At 34.4% G+C, this 13143-nt stretch overlaps 1 protein-coding gene and 1 long non-coding RNA gene across 2 annotated transcripts; both read right to left on the bottom strand.

Annotated features, from left to right (window-relative positions):
* Positions 1–791: 791 nt before the first annotated feature.
* LOC136808905 (uncharacterized) lies at positions 792–4401 on the bottom strand. The gene is made up of 4 exons (XR_010846929.1): positions 4242–4401; positions 3887–3962; positions 1838–1927; positions 792–1335 (listed from the first exon to the last, which is right to left on the bottom strand). It is a non-coding gene; the product is annotated as an uncharacterized lncRNA (long non-coding RNA).
* Positions 4402–5306: 905 nt separating this feature from the next.
* LOC136808862 (ADP-ribosylation factor-like protein 6) lies at positions 5307–6815 on the bottom strand. Its single transcript, XM_067065423.1, has one exon. It carries the CDS (start codon positions 6793–6795, stop codon positions 6232–6234), a length of 564 nt encoding a protein of 187 aa, XP_066921524.1. The 5' UTR covers positions 6796–6815; the 3' UTR covers positions 5307–6231.
* Between the last annotated feature and the right edge of the window lie 6328 nt (positions 6816–13143).

Here is a 13143-nt window from a genome sequence, read left to right as displayed (position 1 = left end):
ACGGTACTTTCCTATCTTCTATTTTCTGACTGTTATGTAAGTATTTTTCTGGAACTTCGCCTTGATTGGAAGTTTCTTAAAAAAAACGAATTAAAAAAATTTATTTTCTCATTCTCAGCCTCAGCATGTTTCTTAGATGTTTCTTAGTTTTTAGGCATTCTGAGTCTCGTGTTTCTTAAAAGTGTGTTTCTTAAAATAAAAAAAAACGTGTAGTTTCAGTATCGATAGAGAAATCAAGACAGCGGACGAACTTCCTAGTCTTCACGCTACGGAAGGCTAAGCAGAAATTAAAGAAAACTTTAACCGGGGGTGATACTTCAAGTATGGTCGAAATATATTGAGATTTTAGTAAAAATACCTCGCACCGCGAAAATCAGTTTCTTAAAGAGTACACTACACGGATAATAAATTGAAATAAAATCTCTCAAAGGGTCCAAAAAACGTCGAAATTCAGTCTTAAAGGGCGCATTTCGCTGAACTAATTTTCGAAGTTGACATCCACTTTTTGCCAAAATAGACGATATCGGCTTTCCGAATTCTCCCCGAATGATTAACCATGATGCATTGCGCAAAAAATTCACGGAAAGTCAATATCTTCCGTGAGTTTTTTTGCGCAATGCATCATGGGTAATCATTCGGGGAGAATTCGGAAAGCCGATATCGTCTATTCTTTTATATTCCTAGGGGTTTTCGAGGATCTTTAGAAAAAACTGTATATTTTGCGGAAACAATTTTCGCGGTAGACACCCAAAAACGCGAAAATTAGTTCCCTTAAGGTATAGAAAAGTGGGTGTTTTAAACGATATTTATTACATTCTGCAACTTAAAATGACGAATACAAGATGTTGCACCAATAAAATTGTCACTCAAATGATCAAAAAATGCATCATTATTAAATCGCATTCAAACTTCTTTAGTCGGATTAAATTATGCGAGATTAAATTTTCGATATCCCGAAAGTTAATGCGATTAAAGTAACTTAAAAAATAGAGTTCAAGATTTCATTCAGTTTGTTCATTGCGTCTTCACTGATCTCCTTTTTAGCTTTCGGTAATTCTTCTTTGCTTTCTTTTTTCCCTCGCAATATAACGTTACTTAATCGCCCACCAAAGGGATGTGTGTTTTCCGCCTTGCTAGAAGATAATTTTCGTTTCGATTTGACCTTTGAAGAATCTTCGACGCCCAAATATTCTGCTAATTCTCTTATAATTCGCTCTTTGTTAACATTTGATACATCTTTGTGAGTTTTCTTTTCTTCGTCGTGTACAATTCGTTTCTCATTTTCCAAAAGAAGATCGATAGCAAAATCTATATCCTTCGAGCTCAGTGTTTTTCCTATGACGCAAATAGAAAGTGCGGGGACATTTTAAAGTGCTACTGAAGTAAATTAAAATTTACGAGCGGGTAGCTAGAGTTTCTAATCTCCGTTCAACAAGTTTCCCCTAAACTTTTACAAACGCCTGATTGCAAACAACTCTCATTGCGGCTCGTTTCATCGCATCCAATCAGATTCTAGTACTTCCCTGTCAAAAACGAAAATTTGTCGTTTCTGATTTTTTTACTAAAATAACGCGTTCCAAACAAAGAGTAAAAAGTCTGTAAATTTTCAATTGCTCTTATTGGGAATAGCGTAGATCATACTACTTTTGCCTTTCTTAACAAAATAATCTTATTGCCTTGGGAATACGAGAAGTCTTCGGGAAAGGCGATCAGGTTTTTACCAAGTTTGTTTGCTAATAGTATCAAGATTAGGGATTCACCTATTGAAGGTCGGAAGAGATTCACAGAGGACCGGAGGACCATGAGAGTTGAGAAGTGAATGAAAATGAGATTTTACCTTGGATGTGTTGCAAATATGTAGTGAAAATCACCAACGTGAGAAAGTACCAATTCATTATTGTTGATTTTTGCTGGGCAAATACTAATTCTAAAAAGTAAGATTTTGAAATATAAATATTTTACTTTACTAAAGAGAACAAAGTCTAAGGTTATCTTGGTAGAATCAGTAGCAGGCGCCGGGTGTTTCATGCAAAAGATCACTTAACTGGCTTCAAAATAGTAGATATTGAGTTGATTTAGCAATAAATGGCATATCTCGGTTGATAAACTGTTGAAATTCTTATTGAAAATCCATGCATTGATTTCAACCACAGACTAAAAGTTTTTAGAAACTTGAAGGTGTGTTATGGGAAAGTAAGCGTTGGGTAACTGTTTCCATCTGCAATATGTAAAAAATTCAAATGGAATCAAGTTCACAAAAGGAACAGATACTAATCAACCTGCGTCAGATTTTTTATTACTTTAGAGGACAAATTTTCGAGAAAACATAAATTTTAAGCACCATGAAACTTTTTAATGCAACCGAATCACTATCCACACTCTACTATATAATTCCAGCTTATCTAAAATTTCTAGCATTATTTATGCTGCTATTCATCTAAATTGTCAAAAAGCTGATGACACATGATTTGTCTTTGAACTGAGGTAGCGTACGTAAGTACTTACTTTTTCATTCACCCCGCCCCCTCGGTTGAAGAAAATTTCGAATTCAAATCGTTTGGTTCGGACCTTTATTTCATACATGAAACTCAATGTTTATTAAGAAATTTTTTCTTTTCCTTGATGCGTAAAAGTCGACAAAAGGACTAGCAAAAAAGGGCTATGAAACAAAATTTTTCTCTGCGTTCGTACATTTTCCTTTGATCCCTCTCCTCCCCCTGTACGCAAGCATACGCTCTCTCCCCTTTAGTGCGTACGTACTATGTGGACGGCCCCGAGGAAAATCTACACCGAATAATTTAATGGGATAAACTTTCGCGGGGATTAAATTTCGCGGTTGGGCCTATCCGCGAAATTCAAAAATTTCGCGGGGACTTAATTTCGCAGATGGCACTATTGCGTGGCAATATTTTCACGATTTTGTGACTTTTAATGTCAAATCATGCATGTTCGTTGTTGAAATACACATTATTAGCGCCTCTTTGGTGCAAGTAGCAATTCAAATAGTATTTATTTGACATATTTTGAGTTTTGTTTAGAAATATTTCGCGGATGAGGCCCTTCCGAATTTCCATTGGGACTTAATTTCACGGATTTTCGCGGATGACACCCAAATCCACGAAATCCGCGAAATTTAATCCCCGCGAAAGTTTATCCCATTAAAGTAAAAGCACCATTATTCGTCAATCAAAAAAGATTGATTGGACCTCTAGGATTTTAAAATACACAGTGTCGTTAACTGATCCAAATAAAAAAATTGACGACGATACTACGTTTCAGAACAGCTTTGAACGTTCCCTTTAAAAAAATACTTATTTTGGCAAGAACTAATTTTAATTGCCAAATTAGTTCTCGCCAAAATTAAATATTTTACTAACTCGGCAAAAAAAATGTTCACGCCAAAATTAATTTTTTTTGCATTTTGCCAAAATAATCCCTAAAATTCAACATATTGCTCAAAATAAGGCAAAAAGTGAAAGTAGGACAGATTAGCCTGTTATCTGTCAAAATTAGTTCTCGCCAAAATTAAAAAGTTTGACCATTCGCCAATTTTCAAGATTTTTTTGCTGCTCGATCAAAATTATTTCTCGCCACAACAAGTTCCCTGAAGTACATGTCCCAAACAAAGCGGACAAATTTTCATTTTAAGGTAAAATCCTCATAACTCATTATCAAAAGTGGGCTTAGTAGAACAATTAATTTTGAAATAAGTATAAAAGTTATAAAGTTTTGGCATAAATTTTGAGGATTTTACTTTATATAAAATTTTGTCCGCTTTTATTCAGGACACTGTAGTTAGGAAGACATGAATGTGTAAAAAACTAGCTTGAATATAAACTTAAGGGACACTCATTAGAAATGGAAAAGAAAGATCGAATAATTTTACCAGGCGGCTGACCATTCCATATTGTAGATGCTCATTTCTGTCCCTTCGAATTGTGATGAGAATATATATAGTGCTCCTATGGTCGAAATTAAAGAAAAAAGTCAAAAAGGGAATTTTGATAGGAAAACTCCATTGTTCGATTGTCAAAGAAAATTTAATGTCCGAATTAAGAAATGTCAGGAAAAAAAAAAAAAAAAGAAGTCCCCAAAAACTATCCTATTGAATTTATTCAATGTTCTGTCTTTGAGCACAGCTTGCCGACTGTTCGCTTTTATTGACTTTCAAAATAAAAACTTAGTTTGTCAACAAAGCACAAAATAGTGATATGCCAGGAGGGGGCAAGAACAGCACCTACCTTTTGTAAACGCTTCTTCATTTTCTCGTGTTGTTCATTTTCTTTTCTTTGAATGCGTGACTCTTTGAACCGGAGGACCAAGCCTTAAAATTTCTTTAACATCGTCAACCTCTATTTTTAAATTACATCATTTTTAGTTGGAAAATATTTCTTTTTAATGAAATCTAAGATAAATAAAACATGAAAACGGAACCGTGCAACGACAAAGGAATTCCCCAAATTTCTAAGTTAGTCAGATTCGAAAAATAAATAGATCAGAGCAAAAAATATTTCCTCTTAAAAGCTAAGCAAAAGATCTAACCCATACAGTACGTAGTTGAATCCGGCTGTCAGTACTAAAATCTAAAACTTAAATACGAAAATACTTTAGGCGTACAAACTTTCGCGAGGTCGAAAAATCGCGAAATTCACGACATTTATTTTCGCGAATTTGAGGAAAAAATATTTTTAGCGAGCATAAACTTTTGCGAATCATAGGATAAAAATGAGAATTTTTAAACGAAAATTGGCTAAAAAGTGACAAATGTTCCTTAAATCCGATAAAAACGTTGTTCTTTGTATTTAAAAAGGCGTCAAAGGCTAAAAATATGCTGAAAATTCTTTATTTATTAAGATTTTAAAGCTTTATAGATTTTCAACTTTTTAAAAAAATTTTGAGAGCATAAACTTTCGCGAATTACCCTGTCAAGAATTTACTGTTCGCGAAAGTTTGTACGCCTTAGGTGGCATACAGCAAAAAAACCTGAGAAATTTCACAATTGAATTAGTGCAAAAGGAGACATTTTTGAGAAAAATGATATACTCAACTGAAGAAAGAACAAAAAGGTGCTCAAAAAAGTTTTTATTTTTGTTTTAGAACATGTAAACAAAGAGACCAATATTCTCGAAATTGGGGCAGTGTTTCTTGAAAAGTTTTCTAAAATCCTTTTAATCCTAGTGCTAGTGTTCTAGTGCTGACCCCTGGTTGAATTTGTCATAGAAATGAATATGTTGCAAAAAACTGTTCTCAAATTTGAGTGTCAAAAGTTATGATGAAAGGTAGAAACAATTTAAAAAATATGAAAGTATGTTTACTGTCCTTCTAAGACAACAAGTCTGATAATATTTGCATCTAAAAATCGAAATTAAGTTTATTTACAAAATTGCAATATTCCTACTAACAAACTTCGAAATGTAAAATATTGTGAGAAATTATACCATCCACAATCCACATACCATATATTGATGATGAAAGATGACCCATTGACAAACGGATCCAACTTAAAAAATTAAAACTGTTTTTAGGTTGAATTTCAAGCTCTGTTTCCAGGGGCTGCGGCTCCACTTTGAAATTGATAGCAAGAACTGAAACTGACGAAGGAAGCCCCACCATGGTTGGCGCCTACGGGCGAAAATTTTTGAATTTTAGGCTTTCTAGATCGCTTAAAAAAAGTTTATTTTAACGTTATCAAACAAAATTTGGCTTGATTAGTAAATTTTCTTTTACTTTGAAAAAAGTGGTTGAGCCAAGGTTCGACTTGCTCCCCCAGCACCGCGGCGGCGCCTGGTTTCACTTTTAAATTCTTCCGAGGGAAAAAACTATGGATGGAATATAAACAATGATTATATATTATCATTATTGAGATTTTTCAAGTTGTTCCGATCAATAGAATGCATATAAAACAACGAAAATAAATAAAAATGGTAGATTGTAATTTGTGAAAAATAAAAACAACTGAACTAGACATCTACCATAAAAAAAATTAAATTACGAATTTCCAGAGATTGCCGAAGCTGTATCAAGCCCATTTATATTATTAACACAAGTTGGACAAGTACTCAGTTAAGAATCTACAAAACTTAGATAGCTATGTGTGATTTTTCCCACTGAAACCTTAAAATTACCTCAGGGCCCACTGAGAAACGCTCAAATGTGAGTTGAGCTTTTTTCGATCCTTCGATTAATAATTTGATAACCACGTTCACAATATACAACTAATAAGTTTAAAAATCATCTTTTCATGGCTTCATTCATTTGATCAGTGAGCCATTCTACACCTTCTGGTAGTCCTTCACCGGTCAATGCATTACTGGCACAAATATGCCACGGTTTATCTCTCATTTCATCCAACTTCAAAAGATTCGATATTTGAACAGGTGTCAAAGCATTACGTATGTCCATTTTATTAGCGAAAAACAAGACAGGAATACGTCTCGATTTGATCATAGGGTGTTGTATCAGCATATCGAATTCTTCTTTGGCGACTACTATTCTCAAGTTATCACTGCTATCAATCACAAATATAATGGCCTGTGCATCTTGGAAATAATGCTCCCATAGATTTCGATATCTGCCTTGGCCAGACATGTCAAACACAGTGAAATTTAAACCATTTGCCATGACTTTTTCAACGGTGAACCCAACTGTGGGTACAATATCAGTTGATTGAGCTTTCTCTGGTTTCAGTTTATTAATGATGGTTGTTTTACCGGAGTTATCAAGCCCAAGACAAATAATATTTGCTTCTTTTTTCTTACTACCGAACATTGATGATAATTTATCAAAAATGCCCATTTTTTCTTTCTTTTTTTTCTTGCCTATAAAAGTAGACAAAATAAGAATCATAATCTGCAACCTCAATCAGTTAATGGCTATTTGAAGGAAACAAGAATTATAAAACATTGAAGAATAATTAGGTAAAAAAAATGTTTTCCATTGAGTTTCAACCAAGGAAAATAAATATATTAAAGGCATAAAGAGTTGGTTTTGCATGAACCAGTGAAACTAAGCATTAAATCGAAAACAAGACACTAAACCAGACAAACAGAGCAAACTAGACCCAGAAGTAAAATAGAAACGTCTTGGGTTTTCAAAGAGAATCAAGTCAATCTCTTCTATTAGTATTACCTAACACCAACAGCAAACATGAAAATATACACAATATTGACTATATTTTAGTATAGGGTCCTCTCTTTTAATGAGGCTCCAGAATTTCTAGGATTCGCCCTCTCCAGAACCCTTTTTTATTTAGCTTCCATTATTGACAATATTTATACCAATGTTGAACAAAGAAAAGGTAACAATTGAACAATTTTTTAATCTCAAAGAAAGTATTGTGACAGACAATGAAGGCAAGTCAAAAGGGTGGTGAAATTTGGAGTGGGTCAACAAAACAGGTGCTCGACAAGAACTAGTACTCTGACCAAATGTCAATGAAGAGTCACATACTTCAAAGGGAATAATTTCAGAATTTCTGTCAAAAGGTGTCAGGATTAATGGAAGCTTTAGAAGCTAAATTAAATAAGGAATGGAAGTATCGAAGATATTACAACACTAAGCTAAAAATTACAGATTCCGATTAAGAAATGATGTAAAACTGTGTCTGAACAAGAACATTTCCTTAAAAAAAGCTGAAATGTCTTTTAGATCAATAGAAATTTCATTGACAGTATTTTCTAACAAAATCAGAACTGAGACTTTTAAGGCAGTCTTTTAAGCTAAACTATTGGGTAGAAAGTAAGTTGAATATTTCTCTTTATTATGAAGAAATTTAATATCTTAGGTGGATTTTCGACTGCTTTGATGCACCGATCTAATGCACAAAACTTGATAATTTAGCCTACTTCTTTTCAATTAAAAAGGGTTGATTCTTTAAAATAGAACTTAAGCAATTTCATTTCATTCAAAGAGGGTATCACATGTTTGGAGAGATAGTCGTAATATTTCCAAGGTTTGAAAATACTTGAACTTCTGTAAAACGGCCATTTTGAATTGCTTATTATTTGACATATTTTTGATATCAAGCTAGCTCTAAAGCTTTAAAAGAGCATCTGGAACTATGAAAACCAAAAAATGGATCATCAACAGGAATCAGTCTATAAAGTGCACTCAACGAACTCGAACATCAATTTGCAACAAAAATCAAACAAAAGAATTTCTGTACAGAATCTTGTAAGTATTCTTTTAACTTTAATATTCATAACAATTCGTTTAACAGTACTTCAAGTTTTATGTAGATACAATCACCAGCTGTATAAAACTGAATCAACAAAATTTACTCTTTTTTTGAACAATTTCAAAAAGTTAGCGATGATTGACCTGGGAATATAAATGTCATAAAAGTATCTGTAGCATAATATAATTAAAACAATGACACATTAATGCATATATAATTATTATAAGTGTGCATTTATTTTCTCTTATCATCGTTTTGGTGTTGAAGTTTTAATCATTCAACATGACATCCGAGCTAGCAAAAAGTCTATTCATTCAATAATGATTCTGACACGAATAGTACAACTTTGTCCAGGCATACATTCTAGGATTAAAATCAAAATCAAAATCTTATCCGAAAGGTTCCTGCATTAAATGCTGAAAGACAGTCAGAAGGAGAAAACAAAACCCAGTCATAAATTTGTTTGACATATACCTTGGTTTTCTGGTTAGCACTCCATTCCTTCAAACTTTTCTGCTGAATCAGCATTTCATCATTGAAATAATTGCTGTTTTCGCAGCGAAGAGAGGGATATTTGCCATTTTTATCTAAAACACCTACTGATAGGAATGACAACGGACGCGTTTTCTCCTGAACTGTAAAAGGACTATCATTGCAAGGACTATACCTAATTACTACACCTTTCTCTGAGCAGAATATAAATCCAGACTCTGATACAATATTCTGATAATCGATAGACAATCAATAATCAGGATTTCAAGTGAGGCTTGTGTGGGAAAGTCTGGACAAAAAGTGGTTTTGTTATTTCGGGTTATTCAACTAAAACCCATCCAATTTTGGAAAGAAGTGACATTTGATAAAAAAAAGATTGACAAATGATACTGTAAAGTTGGGTAATTTGCATCAGTTGAGGGAAACTTGCATAGCCATCAAACGACTGACCAACCAAAGCTCGAAAATGTTGATTTTTTTGCTCAAAAGAGTTTAAAATTTGAAAAAATGCACTGTAAGGGTATGAATTTCACCGATTTTTTTCTCCACTGTAAGGGTGCGATTCTAAAAGCCAATTTTTTCGCCGCACATACCGTCAGTTGGTAAACCCACTGCCCCCCGGGCCTCAAATGAATGACCTGGCAGTGAGGATCTTATCGCGATTCTCAGATTTCGGAAAACACCAGCTTTTTGCTGATTTTTGCCTCGATTACCCAAAACCCGTAACCTTTTTAGCTTGAGGGAAGAAAAAAATTAGAGTTTTTGGCTTTGCCAAAAAAACGCCTAGTCAAAATTTTTTCATCTTTGCAGGATCCATTCCCAACCTCAAAATACATCTTTTTGTCAAGGGGTTTGTTTGGCAAATTCTTCCTTCGAAGAATATCGATCACTTTCGTTTTCCCCTGAAGACCGCGGGCGAAAAAATATAAGGGCCCGCGCTCTAGGCGCTTTTGTTTTGTATAGTCTTATAATGACGTATAAGGTAGCGTAATTCATGCAAAAATAATATGATAATCTTTTTGTTTTTATTTTCAGGTATGCCGCCAAACATTGACGTCATCGTGTATTTAGCATGAACAATAGGACCAACAGACTCGACAAAAGGAACAAACAATACGAAGACCCGAGAATCTTACGATGAGGGCGTTTTGTCTCCGCCTGATATGACGCCCACAGAAGACGCTGATTAAAAAGCGGGGGTAAAAATAGTAAGTAATAGCTTTTTGTAAGTGTTTATTTTGCGAAATATATAATCATTTTCTAATATGGTCTACAAACTAGCATTTCTAGAATTTTGATAATAGAAACTTAAATATATAATGAAGAAAAAACAAACCATTTCAATTTTATTTATACGTTTAACCCCCGGAAAAATTATGTATTACTAGAACTAAAATTGGAAAACTAATAGACAAAAACGGGAACCTTACAATGAAAAATAAAGAAATGGCTGACATCCTTTCAAATCAATATATGCTAAAGTCTTCAGTGAACCCATGTCACCTGACGATCAAGCTTTCAACACACAAACCACTGAAATATCAGAAATGGTAGTCACTGAAAATGACATAATGAAAGCCATTGACGAATTATCACCATCCTCAGCTGCTGGTCCAGATGGTTTCCCAGCAATAGTCCTGAAACAATGTAAAGAAGAATTAGCCATCCCATTGTGCCATCTATGGAAAAACAGTCTGGAAAAAGGAATTGTTCCAAACAAATTAAAAATATCAACTATAACCCCAATCTACAAAGGAGGAAACAAATCACTGGCTGAAAACTACCGACCAGTCGCCTTAACATCACACGTTATAAAGATCTTTGAGAAAGTCATCAGAAAACACATTGTCAAACACATGGACGAAAATAACTTTTTCAACCCAAATCAGCATGGCTTTAGAAGTGGAAGATCTTGTCTGAGTCAGCTCCTTGAACAACATGATCTTATATTAAACTTACTTGACAAAGAGACCAATGTAGATGTTGTTTACTTAGACTTTTCTAAAGCTTTCGATAAAGTGGATCATTCAATTGTTCTGACGAAATTCAAAAGGCTAGGAATAACTGGTAAAATCTATAATTGGATAGAGTCCTTTTTGAGAGACAGGCAACAAACTGTAGTGGTTAATGGTGTGAAATCAAACAACCAAGAAGTTATCTCAGGTGTACCACAAGGAAGTGTACTTGGACCCTGATTTTCCTGATACTCATTGGAGACATAGATGAGAATGTTATCCAATCTATCGTCAAGTCCTTTGCAGATGACACTCGCACAACCAAGTCAATAAAGAATGCTGAAGATGTAAAAATATTGCAACAAGACCTTCAGATTTTATATCAATGGACAATCGCAAACAATATGAAATTGAATGATGCAAAATTTGAATTGCTACGTTATGGCTCAAATATAGAAATCAAAAATGAATCTCACTATACCTCACCATCAGGAGATAAAATTGAAGGAAAGGAATATGTTAAAGACCTGGGAGTTCTTATGTCCAATGATTGTCTATTTAAACATCAAATTGAATCAATAATTGAAAAAGCCAAAAACATCATTTCTTGGATATTACGTACCTTCACTTCCCGCTCTACACATACCATGATCACTCTCTATAAATCACTTGTGATCCCTATACTGGAATATTGCTCAGCGTTATGGAGCCCCAGTACTATTAGTCTTATTCAAAGACTTGAAGAGATCCAGAAATCATTCTTGAAACAAATAAAAGGAACACACCAAAATTATTGGGAAAGTCTAAAGAAGCTTAGAATATACTCACTTCAAAGAAGGAGAGAACGCTACAGGATCATATACACCTGGAAAATATTGGAAAATCTTGTGCCAAATATCAATGATTGCTTCAAATCTAAAGACCATCCAAGATTAGGACGAATGTGTTTTAGCAAACCCCGGTCCAAACAATTCAAAATTACGCGACAGTACCCTGACTATACAAGGAGCAAAACTTTTCAATGCAATGCCAAAGAGCATTAGAAACTTGAAAAATTTAACTGTTGACAAATTCAAAAATGCACTTGACAAACACTTGCAAAAAATTCCCGATGAACCCCAAATCCGTGGTTATACAGGGTGCAGGAGAGTTGACTCAAACTCAATTTTAGACATGAAATCTCTCTGCTGATCCATTTCTTCCTTCAGGAATTATGGATTGAATGAAGATTGTGGTGTGGATCAAAAGATTCTTGCCAGAGCGGTACGCTCAAACACATCCAAAAGTATCCAAAAGTAAGTATTTACGTAACTTTACATTTCCCAACTCGTTAACTCCCAGCAGAGGAATTCCGATTGTAAAGCTGATTGGTTAATTTCGGAACATCTTCATAATGGCAGATAATTTAGAAGTGTCTAGTAGAAAGGTTGTGTGAATTTTTTGATGTCAGTATTAATTTTGTTGCTTGATGGCCTGTTGAATCTGGCAAGAAAAAAGTAAACAGGTATAGCTTTTTCTAACCAAGGAATTGAGGAATTCGAGCAACACTGCCTGGCTGGTCATTAAAATAAAATGTTAAATCAAAACAAAATGGTACAGTAGAGCTGCGAGCAGAGCTGCATAGATGAAATTTTGCTGCTTTGATTGGTAGAAGCCAGGGCCCGGTTGTTAAAAAAATCGATTAGATTAAATCCCGATTAACGCTAATCGCGATTAAATTTCGATTAGTTAATCGCGGGGATTAACTTCCGTTGTTCGAACGTCAGATTAAGTAATCGCGCGGGAAAACTCTGGGAAAACCCTTTTTGAATGTTCCGTGACGTCATTTTTCAATTTTCGAACGTTCCCTGCGAAACCAAAACAAACAAAAGGAGAAATAAAAAAAACTTTAAAAAACTCATTCAATAACAATCGAACAATCTATACAAAATGTCAGGAAAAAGACCAAGAAAAACTAACTTCACTGCTGATGAGATCAGAATCATCTTGGAGGAATACGAGGCTAGTCAGAGCACGATTGAAGGAAAGTTCTCCCCTTCAATAACAAACGCTGCTAAACAAGCTCTATGGGAGAACATAACTTTGAAAGTTAATGCCCTCGGTGTTGCAAATAGAAGCACGAAAGACATCGAAACAAAATGGAAAAATCCGATGCAAAAATCACTCACAACGAGTATAAAAGATACGTCAATGGAACTGGTGGTGGCCCTCCAACAAAACCCCCAACTGAAGCTCAGCATAAAGTAATTTCACTTTTCGAAGGACGCCCTTCCTTCGAAGGCCTAGATGGTTTTTCCACCTCATCGTTCATCGATGATACAGGTAAAGAAAACTCTATGTTTCGATTATTCCATTCGTACAAATAATTCTCTTTATGATATTAATTTCAGTCAGTGAAGAACAATGCATGAAATAAGTTTTTCTTTGTTCTTGAACATAACGAAAGAAAAAAAATACCAAATAAAATAAATAATATTTTAATCCACCCTTGTCTTTTTAGATATCCAGAGCAACTCGATT

This window comes from Clytia hemisphaerica, unplaced genomic scaffold (assembly GCF_902728285.1).
Source record: "Clytia hemisphaerica strain Z4C2 unplaced genomic scaffold, Clytia hemisphaerica genome assembly, whole genome shotgun sequence".
Taxonomy (NCBI): Eukaryota; Metazoa; Cnidaria; class Hydrozoa; order Leptothecata; family Clytiidae; genus Clytia; species Clytia hemisphaerica.
The sequence above is the reverse complement of the archived record's forward strand: the minus strand, read 5'-3'. Positions and strand labels throughout refer to the sequence as shown.